This window comes from Hemicordylus capensis, chromosome 6 (assembly GCF_027244095.1).
Source record: "Hemicordylus capensis ecotype Gifberg chromosome 6, rHemCap1.1.pri, whole genome shotgun sequence".
NCBI lineage: Eukaryota > Metazoa > Chordata > Lepidosauria > Squamata > Cordylidae > Hemicordylus > Hemicordylus capensis.
In genome coordinates this window covers 51,200,600-51,217,621 of record NC_069662.1, presented here as the reverse complement: position 1 = coordinate 51,217,621, position 17,022 = coordinate 51,200,600, and the positions used below count along the sequence as shown (strand labels likewise).

Sequence of the window (17,022 nt, the reverse complement as noted above, 5' to 3'; positions counted from 1 at the left end):
AAACCCATCCCCACCCCACACACACCCCCATTAGGATATAACATATACTACAGTAGGGGGCCATTAAAAATAAGGTCCTCTCAAGAGCAAAGGCTTTATGTTGATTTTGCATACTTACTGTAAATTCAAGCCCCACACAGGTGTTGGAACTACTGCTACTACTACTACACATTTTTCCCTGGCAGTGCTCTGAAAACAAATCTGTAGCAGGTTGCTTCTAGTCCAAGCAAAGAGAGACTGGGTTGTCCTGTGTTCAGTTACTTCATATGAAGTATGACTGCATATAACACAGATGCTGATTTTATTTCTATCGAGGGCAGTTTGCCCAGGGCACCCTCAGACTTGGAGCCAGCCCTGTTTGTAGCACTGATAAAATGCATCTTTTCTTAGCAAAGGATTTGGATTGCCTAGGTGCAAAATTCGAATAGGTTTTTAAAAATACAAACGGGCTGGAGTGTATTTAGCCTAGTGAGAATTTGCCTGTCAATGAAGCCATTTTTTCTGGCCCCAGTTGCCCAGCAAACCTTAATTAAGAAAAATTATTTTCTAACATAGTGTGGGAGAAGCAAGACTTTCATGAGCGATTCATAAGTTATGTATTAACAAAGTGCTGTGAGAATGATGGGATCTAGAGGTGTGCAAGCCGGCTCAGTTTGATCCAGGATTGACATCAAACTGGCTCAGCTCGATGGGTTTGGCGTCGAACCGGACCGGCCTTGCCTGGTCCGAGTTCAAACCAAACTGGGCCTGGCTTGAACCAAGGCAGTTTGGAGCTTTACTGGTAAAAGGAAATCCGGTGAAGATTCTCCTTTAGTAGGAAAGAGGCTTCCCTAAACCTAGAGGAGGCAGGAGTGAGTGAGTACTTACAAGCCCCTACGAGTCACTGCAGTGGCAGCCACAGAGGGGCATGGGGAGTGGCAGGGGTGGCAGCAGCTCTCCTCCACCAGCTTCTCCCAGAGTAGCCCAGGCCAATAGCAGCCCAGTTTGGGCCTTCTTCGGCCCGGTCCGGGCTTCTGTGCATGCATGGAGGCCATTATGTGGGGCTGCCTTTGTACATAGTCCAGAAACTGCAGTTGGTCCAGAATGTGGTGGCCAGGTTGGTCTTGGGGTCATCTCAGAGAGACCATATTACTCCTGTGTTGAAAGAACTACACTGGCTGCCAATGCGTTTCCAGGCAAAATACAAGGTGCTGGTTATTACCTATAAAGGTCTAAACAACTTAGGCCCTGGGTATTTAAGAGAATTTCTTCTTTGCCATGAGCCCCACTGCCTGTTAAGATCATCTGGGGAGGTTTGTCTGCAATTGCTGCCAACTCGTCTGGAGGCTACTCAGGAACAAGTGTTCTCCGTTGCTGCCCCTGGACTTTGGAATGTGCTCCCTGTTGAAATAAGAGCCTCCCCATCTCTGGCAACTTTTGAAGAGGCCCTGAAGACACCTTTATTCACCCAGGCTTGTAATTAGATATATAGTTTTTAAAATTTTAATACTGGGTTTTAAATGATTTTAATAGTTGATTGATTTGATGTTTTAAATGATTTTAATTGTAAACCGCCCAGACACACAAGTTTGGGCGGTATAGAAATGGTTTAAATAAATAAATAATAACATTCCCATGACCTCCACACATGTGCAGAGGCCATTTGCTTGACTGGGCCGAAGAAAACCCAAACGGGGCCACCGCCAGCCCGGGCTACTCTGGGAGAGACCAGCGGGGTGGGGGAACCATCTCCATCCCCGCCACTGCAGGGACTTGTAGGGACTTGGAAGTACTCACTCACTCCCCTCTAGGTTTATGGAAGCCCCACTGCCCCTTTCCTGGTAAAGGGGAATCCTAATCGGATTCCCCTTTACCAGTAGAGCTTAGAACCGGTTCAAACTAGTTTGGCAGGCAAACCGGTTCAGACCAGTTTGGCAGTTTGGGAGACTGGGTCCAGTTAAACTGGTGCCAAAACTGGGTCGAGTCGGTTCAAATCTGGTACGAATTCAAACCGAACCAGCCTGGCTGGTTTTGTGCATATCTCTAATGGAAGCAGTTCAGGTGCTTTGTATACAGATGTACTCATTTAGTTCCAAGGCAAATTCTTGGGGTGGGGTGGAAGCTGTGGGGGTTTTCATGAATGGGGAAGATAGAAGTGGTGGGAGTTATTGAATGGGGAAGATAGAGCTGGGGAGGATGTCTATTGGCTGAAGTCTGTGATGCCATGAATTATCTGCCCCTATCCCTAGACTACCTCTTGCCATTTTTCAAACTTGCCCAAGTCAGCTCCAGCAATTATTAGTAATCATTAGTAATCATTATCTTTACTTTCCAGAAGAGGAATCACCTTCAGGGCTTTCCAGGGCCTGCACTGTTTTCAGCATTCTCAGGTATGGAGGGATACACATCAATGACCTCCTCCTGGCCCTGCACACCCTGGGAATCCTCGTGACCCATGATGAAATGCATCAGGCTCTCAAGCATGTCAAAGTGGATGGTGAGTGATAATCCTCATCCTCAGGTCTCCCTGTAGTTCTGTCCTTTGACCAGAGTAATGCTGCACATGCTAAGGGCTAAAACTACACATTACATTCATAGAATTTTCAAGTAGTATACTTAAGACAGATTATCACTATTTTTTCTTCAAAAAGCAGCTGTGGGAAGCCCCGATTCAGATCAGGATTGAACAGCTCAGAGGTAGGGAGTGTAACCCTTTCCTCTATGCTATTTGCCCACCAAAAATTGCTCCCCCATAGCTGTTCCACCCCAACTCGTAACTAGGGATGTGGAAACTGGCTCAACCACGAGCTGGTTCGACATCGAACCTGGCCAGCTTGAGGGCTCACCCCTGGCTTTCCCTTGAGCTGTATCCCCACCATCTGTGTGACTGGGGTCACACAGATGGCCAGTGCACATGCACGGCAGCATCCAAAATGGCGGCCATCAGTGCGAAGACGCCCAGAATTGGCCCCAAATTGCCAAAAATGGCTGAAAACCACCTGAACCAGGCCAATTTGAGATCGGGGGGAGGCCAGTGGAGTGAGAGGAAAACACCGGAGACCCCACCCCACAGCTGTGGCAGTGCACCCCTGGGGGTAGTGAGTTCTTTAAAAAATCTTTTTTACTGTTAGAACCCCTGGACCAGCTCGAATTTGAACCAAACCGTGGGGTGGTCTGTTCGTGGGGAGGCGATTTGAGCATGCCCAGTTCCATATGTAACCTGGTCCCCCATTCCAGCACTTTAACTGGGGTTGCAATTCATACCCTGGGAGCCCTTCCAGATAGTGGTTTATTCCATTATGAATTCTGATTCTTCCAGGGGATTTTGCATAGCATCCAGATGATGTTCTCTGTATCTTGTGAGAAATTTGCCTTACTCCTGAGAACCACCTGTTTCTTTTCATTGTTCAGTTCAGTTCAGTTCATTAATCATGTGGGCCGCATGTGGCCCACAGGCCCAGTGTTTGACACCCCTGATCTACATCTTTCCTCATCGTGTAAGTTGTTCCACTAGAATTATTAAGTCTATGATAATTCTAGTGAAACAACTTGCACAATGAGGAAAGATGTAGATCAGGGGTGTCATCAAACATTGGGCCCGTGGGCCACATGCGGCCCCCATGATTAATTTTTGTGGCCTGCAGTCAGTGATGGCTCAAGCTATTTGCCCACTTGAGCTGAGCTGCGAAGCACTGCCTTGCCTCCCCCACCTTGCCTCACCAGTCCTGCCCCCTGGATCAGAGCTTGCAGACACTGCCCCTCTTCCCGATTCTCATCACCACCGCCACTGCCCCTCTTCCCAACTTTCCCCACCTCTTTACTTTATTCCTTCCTCTTTTCCTGCCCATGGATGATGTCCTCTTCTCTTCTCTTTCTCTACCCTTCCCCTCCTGCAACTCTCTCTGCCTGCCTGTCTACTTGTTGCTGCTGCTTTTACTATGTTAGTGATCATATGACTTTTTTGTCAACTTGGAGTCTGTTTTCTTGTTGCTGCTTACATGCCCATTCTTTGTTTGCTCACTGCCACTTGTTCTCCCCAGCATCACACCTCTCCTCCTCTTCCTCCAAGAAAAGAACATTGCAGGGTGCAGTGCTGGGGAGATGAGCTGCTGGGGAGATGATTCACAACAATGTTTAGAGAACAGTACACACTTAAAACCACATCCAGCATTTTTTTTTGTATCAATAGGAGTCTTGGGGGCGCTCAGTTGGAGCCCTGGGGGAAGGAATGCTGTAGAAGTTGAATATACCAGAAGTGCATAAGAGGGGTTTTTTTTTTCATCTTCAAAAAGGCAGACTTGGTGGAAACAGTGGGAGGGACAGGTACATACAACCAATTGGCAGTGTTCTGCTCCCTAGTGTAGATGGAAAATAGTAACATGAGTACAGAGAAGAAACCAACAGAATTGCTGCATGCGGATGCTCTTTTTTCTCTTCTTTGTGCAGTTTAAACCCACAGAAAAGTGCACACACACACACACACACACAAATTCCCTCTGTCGAGAAGGACCCTAGGAAATGCTGCCTTGATTCATTCTATCGATCGATCAATTAATCAATCGATCTATCTATCTTACTGAGACATTATCTGTACACAAACCACTTGAGAGACTATAGACCACTTGAGAGACTAGAGACTATAGAGTCTCTATACTCTAGGAAGGCCCACCCCACTCCAGTTAAAAATAATAATTAATATACAGTGTGCAGACTTAACAAAAACAACAACAACATATTCTTGTAACCTGATAGTTTAAAATGCCAAGGCATTCACACTTTGAACATTTCAGATTTGCTGCGTTGAGTTTCAAAATTCAAGCTTTAAAGAGAGATGTCATGTCATCTCAATTTGAGCATCAACACACTGATCCACTGAGAGCTGAAAAACATATCCAAATCCAGGGATAGGCTTTAGGTACCTCAGGACTCCCAGTAGCTCCCAGGCTTATCGGAAATTGCTTCCCATAAGACTGGGCAGTCTGAACATTCTCACTCCTCTCCAAAAGAATTGTCTACCTTGGGTTTAGTGGCTGGTCTCTAGTTTCTCTCTTAACCTTAGTGTTCTGTATTGTGAAATGAACATTAATTGCTTGCCTTTGATTTGATTTCTGTCTTGCCAGTTCTGGAGTTTCTATATTGAAATTCCTTATTCTGCAGAGATATATATGTTTCCACAAGCCATCATTTTGTGACTGGCTCTGCCTACACAAGCCACCATTTCACATCAATAGTTCCAAAGATTCTGCTAAAAGGAGAGAAAAAAGATGGTCCAGAAGTCTTAAATCTGCCTCCTCCTGCTCTAATCCCCTAATTAAGAATATTTATAACAATGTCCTTTGTACTGAAATTCGGATTTTAGAATGTGAGGGTTTTACATGGTAACTTGAGAATAAATTAGCTGAACTGAAATACCTTACGATAACAGATGCACAACATTTAGAATTACAGCTGTAATGCATACACATATATACCAGGGGCATAGCTACTATTGAGCAATGAGGGGCAATTGTCCCCAGGCCCCAAGAGTCTGGGGGCCCCCAAGGCTCCCCCTCACCCTCAGCCAGGCTTCCCCCTTGCCCCCTCCCACACCCAGCCAGCAAGCAAAGAGCTCACCAGCTGGGAATGCGAGTCATACTCCCTCCTTTCCGGCCAGCATTTCATGCTGGCTGGGGAGGGATGGACTCCCGCACCAGGCATTGGCCCCTCCCCTGCATTTGACATCAGATGCAAGGGGGTGTGCTCAGTGCTGGGGGCGGGTCTGTGACCACCCCAGCAGAGTTCCATTTTCCCAGTCAGTGGTCGGTAGAATCGCTGAAAGGCCGTTCAAGGAAAGGAGCTCCCTTACAGAGATTCTACCAACCACTGACTGGGGAAATGGAACTCTGCTGGGGCTGTCACAGCCGTGTTCTTGGCACTGGCCCTGCCTCTTGTGTCTGATATCAGACACAGGGTATGACTTGAGGCGCGCATGTGCTTTGTGCGTGCAAAGGAACACCCAGGGGGTGGGGGAGCGGTCAGTCAGACCTTGTCCCCCCATGCCCACCAGGCTCCCTATGCCCCCTGATATACCTACTTCACACTTAGCCCAATTCACCTTGTCTTTCTCTCTTACAGCACGTGGAATTCTGGACTTCTCTGAATTCTTGGAAGTTGTGAATCAGACTTCACCCTTTGCTCAAACAGAAGGTACAAGAAGGGAAGCTGAGGCACTAAGAGGAAAGATGGCTACATCCTGTCTTTCTCTGCCTGGGCATTAAGATCTATGTTGTAGGCTTTTCTCTGGGTGTCTCCACATTTGGAAGTTAGGTAGAGAGCAATGATAGAGGGAGCCTTTTCAGCTGTGGCTTCTCAATTATGAAATGCTCTTCCCAAGAAAGCTCACTTGGTTTCTACACTAATGTCTTTTTGGGGCTAGGGAAGGACCTTTTTATTTTTCCAAGCCTTTTAAAACATGGATTGATGGCATAGTAATTCTATTGTAATTTATTCTGATGTTCTCGCTGTGTTTGTGATTGTGATTCTTTTATTGGATTGTTTTATCTTTAATGTTCAATTGGTTTTTATCTGGTTAGTAATTTATTTATTTGCCATCCAGGGAGCATTTAGTTTTACTAGTGTGGGATATAAAGGAGCCAGCATGGTGTAGTGGTTAGAGTGCTAGACTAGGACCGGGGAGACCCGAGTTCAAATCCCCATTCAGCCATGATTCTAGCTGGGTGACTCTGGGCCAGTCACTTCTCTCTCAGCCTAACCTACTTCACAGGGTTGTTGTGAAAGAGAAACTCAAGTATGTAGTACACTGCTCTGGACTCCTTGGAGGAAGAGCGGGATATAAATGTAAAATAATAAGACATAACTTTAATAAATCTATACCGGATTGGTCGTCGCCCGGGTCAACAAGGACCGTGCCAGATGCTATAGTCCCTGGACATCTGGTGGCAAGTGGGCAACAGGACTCAGGATCTTCAGCTGAGCAACCAGGGCTGGAGACAGCAAAGTTACTGGAAGAAATGTCGCTTAACCGGAAAAAATATACGAAAAATGCCAACAAGGAAATAATGATCTGCTATTACAAGTCTAGTCCAACTAGAAGAGGTTATTTAAAAAGAATGTACCAAATTTGGAAAGAGAAGCATCCAGACACAGAAATAACAGAACAAAGGCTAGCAGACCAGAGAAGATTCATAATAAGAAATAAAGTATTCACAGGAGTTGAGCTGGAAGAACTGCAAAGAGCAACACAGGCTCAAGATATGGAAGAAGAATTACCACCAATTGAAGAAGTTGCTCAGGTGCAGGTGGAGGAGGTGTTGGAAATCAAGGATGCCACTGTTGCTGAACTGTTTCAAAATCAAAACCAGGCAACCTCCGCTTTGCCTTCACCTCAAAAACCCAAATGCCGTTTAACAGAAAAGCAACAAGAACTAAAGCAAAAAATAACTGAGCACATGAACCAAACAACCACCAGGGTTCGACTTCCAGCTCTAAAAACAGTTGCCAAAAAACAACTTGCTCAGGCATTAAAAGATATAAATGCTGCACTTGCAGAAATAACAACCAATAATTTGCAAGAAACAAACCAACTAATGTACAGTGCAGCAACAATAACAACACAAGAGCTCGGATATAAGATCAGTGGACCTGTCAAAAAAGAAAGCAGTACATCACCGAAATGGAAGATTAGATTAGAAAATAAAATCTCCAGGCTTAGATCAGATGCTAGTAAATTGAAAGATATGAAAGACAAGAAGCTGAAGAATGAAAACACCAAACAGTATCTGATCCAAAAATACCACCTAGATTCAAGGAAAATTAGAGAAGTCCTGGAAATAATAAAGCAGCAAATAACAGCAGTGTCAAAGAAGATTAGCAGATATGAAGCCAGAATTACACAACACAGGCAGAATCTCCAATTCCAGTCGAATCAGAGACGTTTCTACCAAAGCATAGAAGGAGAAACTGCAAGAAACATAGAAACACCAAATAAAGAAGAAACAGTGCAATTCTGGCAGGAATTATGGGACAATCCAATAGATTATAATAAAAAAGCAGGCTGGATTAAAGAGGTCAAAAAATGTAACCAACAAATGCAAGATCTAATAATAACACCAGAATTAATAAGTGAAAGAGCAAAGAAAATTAAAAATTGGACTGAGCCAGGCGACGATGAACTGCATGGCTTTTGGCTTAAACACCTAACAAGCCTTAATAAACAACTATCAAAACAGTTCAATCACATTATGAAAGGTGGTGATATTGAACAATGGCTAACAACTGGGAAAACTCATCTCATCATGAAAGACCCAGCAAAAGGTGCAGTTCCAAGTAATTATAGACCGATAACCTGCCTGCCAACCATGTTCAAATTATTAACTGGATTAATAGCAGATGAAGTCATGCAACACATATTAACTAACAAACAGCTTCCAGTTGAACAGAAAGGAAATTGCCCGAGCACCAGAGGCACAAAAGACCAGCTGCTGATTGACAAAATGATTTTAGAAAACTGCAAGAGAAGAAAAACAAATCTGTGTTGTATGGATTGACTACAAGAAAGCCTTCGATTCATTGCCTCACACATGGATACTAAAATGTTTAGAAACAACGGTTGTCAGCAAAAACATTCAGATATTTATTAAAAAAGCAATGAGCATGTGGAGTACACAGTTAACAATCAATGGCGAGGCACTTGGACAGGTTAGCATTAGAAGAGGCATTTTCCAGGGGGACTCACTATCCCCTCTGTTATTTGTAATCGCCATGACCCCACTTTCACAAATACTAAACAAAACAGGCCTCGGATACCAAACATCTAAAACATCCAGTAAAATCAACCATCTGCTGTACATGGATGATCTGAAGTTGTATGGAAAGTCCCAGTCAGAAATTGAATCACTGCTAAACACTGTCCGTATATTCAGTAGCGATATAGCAATGGAGTTTGGACTAGATAAGTGTGCTGCATTAATAATGAACAGAGGAAAAATAACAAAAACAGAAGGAATAGAACTGCCCAATGGAAGCAAGATCAAGAACCTGGAAGAGAAAGAACTTTACAAATACTTGGGCATTCTCCAGGCTGATAACATTGCACACACTGAAGTTAAAAGAAAAATTGGAAGTGAATACATCAGGAGAGTTAGAAAAATCCTAAAGTCCAAACTCAATGGCGGGAACACCATACAAGCCATAAACACCTGGGCTATACCTGTTATCAGATACACTGCAGGAATAATAGACTGGACCCAGGCAGAGCTAGAGACGCTAGATCGTAAGACCAGGAAAATCATGACCATCAATCATGCTCTGCACCCCCGCAGTGATGCAGATAGGCTATACCTCCCTCGCAGCTCAGGTGGAAGAGGAATGCTACAAGTCCATCAAACAGTAGAGGAAGAGAAAAGAGGCCTTGAAGAATATATCAAGGACAGTGAAGAAGATGAACTTCAAATGGTCAATAACGAGAAACTATTCAACACCAATGAAACAAAGCAGGCCTACAAGAAAGAACAAGTCAAGAACCGAGCAGAAAAATGGAAAAATAAGCCCCTGCATGGTCAATATTTGCACAATATAAGTGGAAAATCAAACATCACCAAGGCCTGGCAATGGCTTAAGAATGACAACTTGAAGAAAGAAACAGAGGATTTAATACTGGCTGCACAAGAACAGGCACTAGTAACAAATGCAATAAGAGCAAAAGTCGAAAAATCCACCACAAACAGCAAGTGCCACCTTTGTAAAGAAGCAGATGAAACCATGGACCACCTAATCAGCTGTTGTAAAAAGATCGCACAGACTGACTACAAACAAAGGCATGACAAAGTAGCAGGGATGATACACTGGAACATCTGCAAAAAATACAAGCTACCTGTAGCCAAGAATTGGTGGGACCATAAAATTGAAAAAGTTGTTGAAAATGAAGATGTAAAAATATTATGGGACTTCCGACTACAAACAGACAAACATCTGCCACACAATACACCAGATATAACTGTAGTCGAGAAGAAAGAAAAACAAGTCAAAATAATTGACATAGCAATACCAGGGGATAGCATAATAGAAGAAAAAGAAATAGAAAAAATCACCAAATACAAAGATCTACAAATTGAAATTGAAAGGCTGTGGCAGAAAAAGACCCAAATAATCCCAGTGGTCATTGGCGCCCTGGGTGCAGTTCCAAAAGACCTTGAAGAGCACCTCAACACCATAGGGGCCACAGAAATCACCATCAGCCAATTACAAAAAGCAGCTTTACTGGGAACAGCCTATATTCTGCGACGATATCTATGACAATAAAATTCAGCCATCCCAGGTCCTTGGGAAGGACTCGATGTCTGAATAAAACAAACCAGTCAATAACACCTGTCTGACTGTGTAAACAAGCAATAATAATAATAATAATAATAATAATAATAATAATAATAAAATGGATGGCTTTAAGAGTGGTTTGGATAACTTCACGGAGGAGAGCTCTATCAACAACTACTAGTCTGAGGGTATAGGCCACCTCCAACCTCAAAGGCAGGATGCCTCTGAATACCAGTTGCAGGGGAGTAATAGCAGGAGAAAGGGCATGCCCTCAGCTCCTGCCTGTGGGCTAAAAGCAGCATCTGGTGGGTCACTGTGTGAAATAGGATGCTGGACTAGATGGGCCTTGAGCCTGATCCAGCAGGGCTGTTCTATGTTCTTAAATGATATAATACAAAATATAAGTCCATGCATATGGCTCAAGCAGGGTTTATACTTAGGGAGTCAAACTATTAATCTTAAACCAGCTAAATATTTTGATGTGGTGCTTGTCCCTAAATTTAGATGAGCCCTCACTTTAGCACGTTTAAATATTCTTCCTACAGCAGTATTGGATGGCAGGTTCAAGGGAGTTCCACTATTTTTACGTCTTTGCCCATGTGGCAAAGCGGTTATAGAATCCACCTCGCACGTTATTGTTTATTGTGATTTTTATAGGGAACCCCGTTTAAGACTTTTATCTCCTGTGTAAGACAATTTGCCTGGCCAGTCTGATGAATTTTATTTAAATTATCTTTTAACTAATGAGGACACTGATATTATTTTTGTTATGGCCAGGTTTTGTTATATTATTTGTAAAATACGTACTGGTTTGTTGTAAATGTTTGCTGGTCAATGACCAAATAAACTTATAACTTTCTAAGTCCATGCATATGGTTTAAAAATATACAGAAAAGAAGATTAAATTACAAGGTACAAACATGCTCTTTATAGAAAGGTGCTGAATGAACATCAGAGATGCTTTATTCTGACTGCTCAAGTCCCATCCACTGGGGTAGGTGGGCATTTAAGGATAATAGACAACTGCTCCATAACTGTGGTCCTCTTACTTTCTCTGGTATTCACTCTAGCTCTCCAGAGAACTCTTTGGGCTTTCAGGAAAATAAAGAGTGGTTTGGTGGCTATTCGTGAATTGGATCCAGTTCTGATGAACTTAGGGGTCAGCCTGAGTGATGAGAATGTGCAACCGTTACTGAAAAGCACTCGGATTAACAGTGAGTATCTTTGGGTTGAATGGTCCAGTGGAGAGATTATTGGATGTAGTGATGGGCTGGAAGGTTTGGCCAACCCATGACAGACTTTTACTGCAGCAGAAGTGTCTGCTTGATGCTTCATGTCCAGTTGCGATTCATCCATGACTTTCTTTCCCCTGTTCAAACCATGCCAAAACTGTGTGTGCCTATTTTGGCCCTATTTCCTGAATATTTATTTATTTATAACATGTACTGCATTTACCTGAATCCAAGACTAGGTTTTTTCCAAGTTCTTTGATGCTGGAAATTGGCGGGGTCATCTTAAATTCAGAGTGCTGTTCCTTTGGGGTAAATACAGGCATAACCTGTATTTAACCTCTGTTTTTAAAGGGGGACGTCTTAAATTCAAAGTCATCAGACCGGATCTCACGATCAGTGAGACTAAGCCCGCTCATCCTGCTCACGAGCAGGCAGGGAGCCCTGGGTGGCCGGATCGGCCGCCCACACGATGGCCGGCTCTGTGATGGAGTGGGAGGGGGTGGGGGGAGGGGGGGCCGTGCGACCCCCACAAGCCCCAGTATGCCCTGAGCGAGCGCACAGGGCATACTGGGGAGACACCGGGCCAGGGGGCTACTCACGATCCTAAAAAGCAGGTTTGCTGGAGCGCTCGCTCCGCAAACCTGCTTTTTAGCAGGGGTTCTCGAGCGGGTTACCCGCTCAAGAACCACCGGGCTCGGCTGCACGCCCAGTGGTTCTTACGGTTAACAAAAATCAGGCTAGCCTCTACTAGCCCGATTTTTGTTGATCGTGAGAATTGCCCCATCATCTGTTTGGGTAAATATGTTATATCCTGTCACTTCATCAAAAAACTGTGGGTAAGACAAAAAAGTACCATAAACTCAATACATTACCCCATCATCACAAAATTACAACTCAAAAACAAAATATGTTTCATCTAACACTTCATGATTTATGCATCAGCATCAGCAAACAGCATGGCTCAAGGTGCCTATCACCTCCTTGTCTCTTAAAAGGCCTAAAACAGGATAGTTTTAGCTTGTCTGCTAAAAGAAAGAGGGGGCTAACTGAACCTTTCTGAGGATTGAATTCCATTGTCTGGGAGCCATCAAAGAAATGATCCTGCCCTTTGTAACCACCACCACCCCCGAATTTCACAAATGGGATGGCACATGGAGCCAAGCCTCAAATGACAATTTAAGCAAACAGACAGGTTCATATGGCATTAATTTTTCCTTGGAATGCCTTGGTCCCAGATGGCTTAGGATTTTAAAGAACAGAATCAGCACTTTGAATTTAGCTCAGTAAGGAAATCAATTGGGAGCTAATGAAGTTGCTTAAGTACAGGTGTTAAACGAGAATATTCCTTTTTTCCCATTTGTAGGGAATGGGAAGGTGGATCTTTCAGCTTTCCTGTTGGCTGCTAGAGAACTGCAGAGAAGCCATGAAGAAGAAGAAGGTGAGTTGATGGATTATCACTAACCAGGTTGGGAAATGGGAGGCCACCAGCGAGGAGCTGGTTAGCTCTCCCCCACCCCACCCCCACCCTCTCTCTCTCTCTTTTGGGGGTTGTACTAGAATACATAACTTTGGTTTCTGGCAGTTGAAAGGACAAACAAGAGTGATGAAGCCTTTCTCTTATGGATTTTCACCCCCTGAAGCTGATACTTGCTCTCTTCTTTTTGACACTTAAAAGACTAACAAAACTATACAAAAACTATAAGGAAGCCCAGCCTGGTTCCTGCTACTTGTGTGCTGCAGTGGGAGCTGTGTGGCTTCTGGCAGCAAGCCTCCCTAAATCCCTCCCCCCCATTAAATGAGGTTAACAGAGTGCGTGCTCCTCTAACCCCATTTTCTGGGAAGAGTGTCTTTGCGACGTGATGACACTTGAGTAGATCCCTGACAGGGAGGCTACAACAAGCCTCCCTGTGTGTGGGGGAGGGCTCCCCAGAATGCCTCATGCACTCATGTGGGGCATTCTGGGACTTCCAGGGGCCAGGAGGCCCGCGAACCCCACCACCCCAACCGGTTCTGTGACAGAGCTGGTAATTGTGTAGGCAGCCAATCCAGCTGCCCAGGGTGAGCTGCCTGCTTGTGTGTGGGGAGAGTGGGTCAAGCCCACTCTCCACACAAAACCCCTTATGGCTCTCCACACTGCTCGTGTGGAGAGCCTCAAAGTTTTGTGAATAGTGGAGTCAAATGGTCAAGCAATACATGGGAGAATATGGACCAGTGTACCCTAGTGTAGATGGAAAATGAGTACAGAGAAGAAACCCACCAGAATTGCTGCATGTGGATGCTCTTTTATCTCTTCTTTGTGCAGTTTAAACCCACAGAAAAGTGCACACACAAACAAATTCCCTCTGTCGAGAACGGCCCTAGGAAATGCTGCCTTGATTCATTCATTCTATCTATCTATCTATCTATCTATCTATCTATCTATCTATCTATCTATCTATCTATCTATCTATCTATCTTATTGAGACATTATCTGTACACAAACCACTTGATGATGTCTCTATACTCTAGGAAGGCCCACCCCACTCCAGTTAAAAATAATAATTAATATACAGTGTGCAGACCCAAACGCTTAACAAAAACGACAACAACATATTCTTGTAACCTGATAATTTAAAATGCCAAGGCATTCACACTTTGAACATTTCAGATTTGCTGCGTTGAGTTTCAAAATTCAAGCTTTAAAGAGAGATGTCATGTCATCTCAATTTGAGCATCAACACACTGATCCACTGAGAGCTGAAAAACATATCCAAATCCAGGGATAGGCTTTAGGTACCTCAGGACTCCCAGTAGCTCCCAGGCTTATCGGAAATTGCTTCCCATAAGACTGGGCAGTCTGAACATTCTCACTCCTCTCCAAAAGAATTGTCTACCTTGGATTTAGTGGCTGGTCTTTAGTTTCTCTCTTAACCTCAGTGTTCTGTATTGTGAAATGAACATTAATTGCTTGCCTTTGATTTGATCTCTGTCTTGCCAGTTCTGGAGTTTCTATATTGAAATTCCTTATTCTGTAGATATATATGTTTCCACAAGCCATCATTTTGTGACTGGCTCTGCCTACACAAGCCACCATTTCACACCAATAGCTCCAAAGATTCTGCCAAAAGGAGAGAAAAAAAGATAGTCCAGAAGTCTTAAATCTGCCTCCTCCTGCTCTAATCCATGCACCAGTGACCTAACGGGCCAGTGTGCCAATGCAGCAAAGCTTCTGCTATGGTACATGTGCTATTAATATGCCACAAGACTCTCTGTTGTGTTCACAACAGGAAGTTGTTACCTTTTGATATTGCAATTGCTGTTTTAGACAGATGTATTTTATTTATTTGTTTTTTTCTTAATCAAACCATTCTAAAAACTGATTCCAGATTCCCTGCGCCCCCAACTGTTTTTCATGCTGCTCTTCTTTATAAGCAATCTGCCTTAGAATTATATTTACCTTTTTCTTCACTTAGGCTTGCATTTTTGGTTGTTCTAAACATTTAGTGCCAGGCATCTGCAATAAGTGAAGCACATTAGAACCACCGTGAGAGCCATTCAGTGCGCTCTCTCTTGGAATATATGATGATGATGATGTTTATGTTTATGTTTGTTTGTTTGTTTGTTTGTTTGTTTGTTACACTTCTATACCACTCTATCCAAAGGCTCTGGGTGGTGCACAACAAGTAAAATACAACAAACACCATTTAAAAGCAAACAAGTTAAAAACAATATGAAATCAAATCTAAAACAATTTGGAGTTTATAGCCAGTATCTACAATTATATTGCATCTACAGTACAGTTCAGTATACAGTATCTACAGTATACGAGTCAGTATATAGCCAGTATTGCTTGCTTGTTTTTATTTATTTACTTACAAGGTGTATTCCCTGCCTCACAGTAAAATAATTATCAAGATGGTTTGCTTGTTTCAAATCAAGTAGCCCTTGGTCTTCCAGCCAATGGCAAAGGCCAGAGGATGCTTCCCTTCAAGTCTGCAGTCTCTGAGCAACTGCCATTTGCTCAGTAGAGTAAATGGCATTTGTGTAGAGTTATTTCTGGTACCAAGGAGGAAAATTAGCTCTCCGCAACTCCTCCGCCTTTGGCTGATGGCTGAACCTTCCCCATTGTCCCTGCTCCTCTCCCTCTTAACCCATAGGGACAATTGGGCACTAAAGGAAATATTAGGGATGTGCGAATCGATTTGGGTACAAAATAATTTGTACCCGAATCTACCTGTTTGGGGGTGATTTGTGGACAAAACAAATCACCCCTATGCTAGATGGCCAGATTCGGGTCCAAAACAAATCGGCCAGATTTTGGACCTGAAAAATTTATACATTCAGACCTCCATTTTGTGGTGATCTCTTCTGCTGTCTCCATTTTGTGTCAGGATTTTTTTTTTTGAAAATATCTCGCCCTCCCAAGCTTCATATTGGTGACTTACAGTGTGCAACAATTGGCTGGAGATTCCCCCCTGGTTCCAGATTGGCTATTTTCCATTCAAATCTTGTGTTGCCAGGGCTGACTGACCCCGCATTGGCTAGGAGAAGAGTCAAAGAAGGGACAAGGGTGGGGGGAGTTTGGATTTTCAAATGTACTTAAGGAGGCAGGCAGCCACTATTCTGCCTTTCTGCCTCATGGGAGCAGAGAGAGAGAGAGCCAGAGGAGGTTTGTTTTGCCTTGCCTGCCTGCTGCCTGGAGGGAATTCTCTGCTTGTTGTTCCTGCTTTCCTGTTTGAGGAAAAGAGAAGAGAATTTTTTCCCCACCCTGCTGCTAAGAGAATCACTGCTTGCGCCTGCTGTCTGTGTGAATCGATTTGGGTACAAAACGATTTGTACCTGAATCTACCTGTTTCGAGAGATTTGTGGACAAAACAAATCACCCTTGTGCTAGCTGGCCTGATTCTGACCCAGAACAAATCGGGTGTGATTTTATTCAGGTACAAATCAAATTTAAAAAATCAATCCGTGCACATCCCTAGGGAAGTAAGAAGAGACAAACGGTCTGCAAGCTGAGAAAGGCACTCAGGGCCTTCTGCTTCCTTCTGCAGTTGCCAGTGATCTCCTTGCCCTGCCATTAGTATCCTCTGCTTGTATTTGGAGGGATTTTCAATTTCTCAACAGTCAGAGCCTGGCTTATTCATGGCTCTTTTGATGTGATGAATGTAAGATGTGGCCATCCTCATATTTTGACAATATGAGCTTTTAACAGCCGCCTTTAATATCATGAAGCTGTTGTCACAGCCAAGCCCAGGCTTGGCTGCCTGTGAAAACCACTGAGATCCATGCGGATTCCGGCAATGCCGCAGCACCAAACCCAGCACCGAAGCCCAGCTCTTAGCTGAGGTTAAGGGCGCTGCTGAGATCATGTGTCAGTGTGGGCTACTTGCAACTGATGCTGACACAGAGATGGGGGCCTAGAGTATCTGTCCCCTGGGGGAATCTCCCAGTTCACTGCACTTGGCACATGGTGGACTGTGGGATATAGGGAGGCCAGGATAACAAGTCCCGACCTCAGAGG

General features: G+C 43.9%; 1 protein-coding gene across 3 annotated transcripts in view; it reads left to right on the top strand.

Annotated features, from left to right (window-relative positions):
• LOC128330458 (uncharacterized) overlaps window positions 1-17,022 on the top strand; it is an 86,744-nt gene that overhangs the window by 68,010 nt on the left and 1,712 nt on the right. For all 3 annotated transcript variants that reach the window (XM_053263402.1, XM_053263401.1, XM_053263400.1), the window contains exons 12-15: window positions 2,315-2,476; window positions 6,094-6,165; window positions 11,361-11,504; window positions 12,886-12,960. In XM_053263402.1, the coding sequence (XP_053119377.1) occupies window positions 2,315-2,476; window positions 6,094-6,165; window positions 11,361-11,504; window positions 12,886-12,960 (453 nt within the window). The remainder of the gene's footprint in view (window positions 1-2,314; window positions 2,477-6,093; window positions 6,166-11,360; window positions 11,505-12,885; window positions 12,961-17,022) is intronic.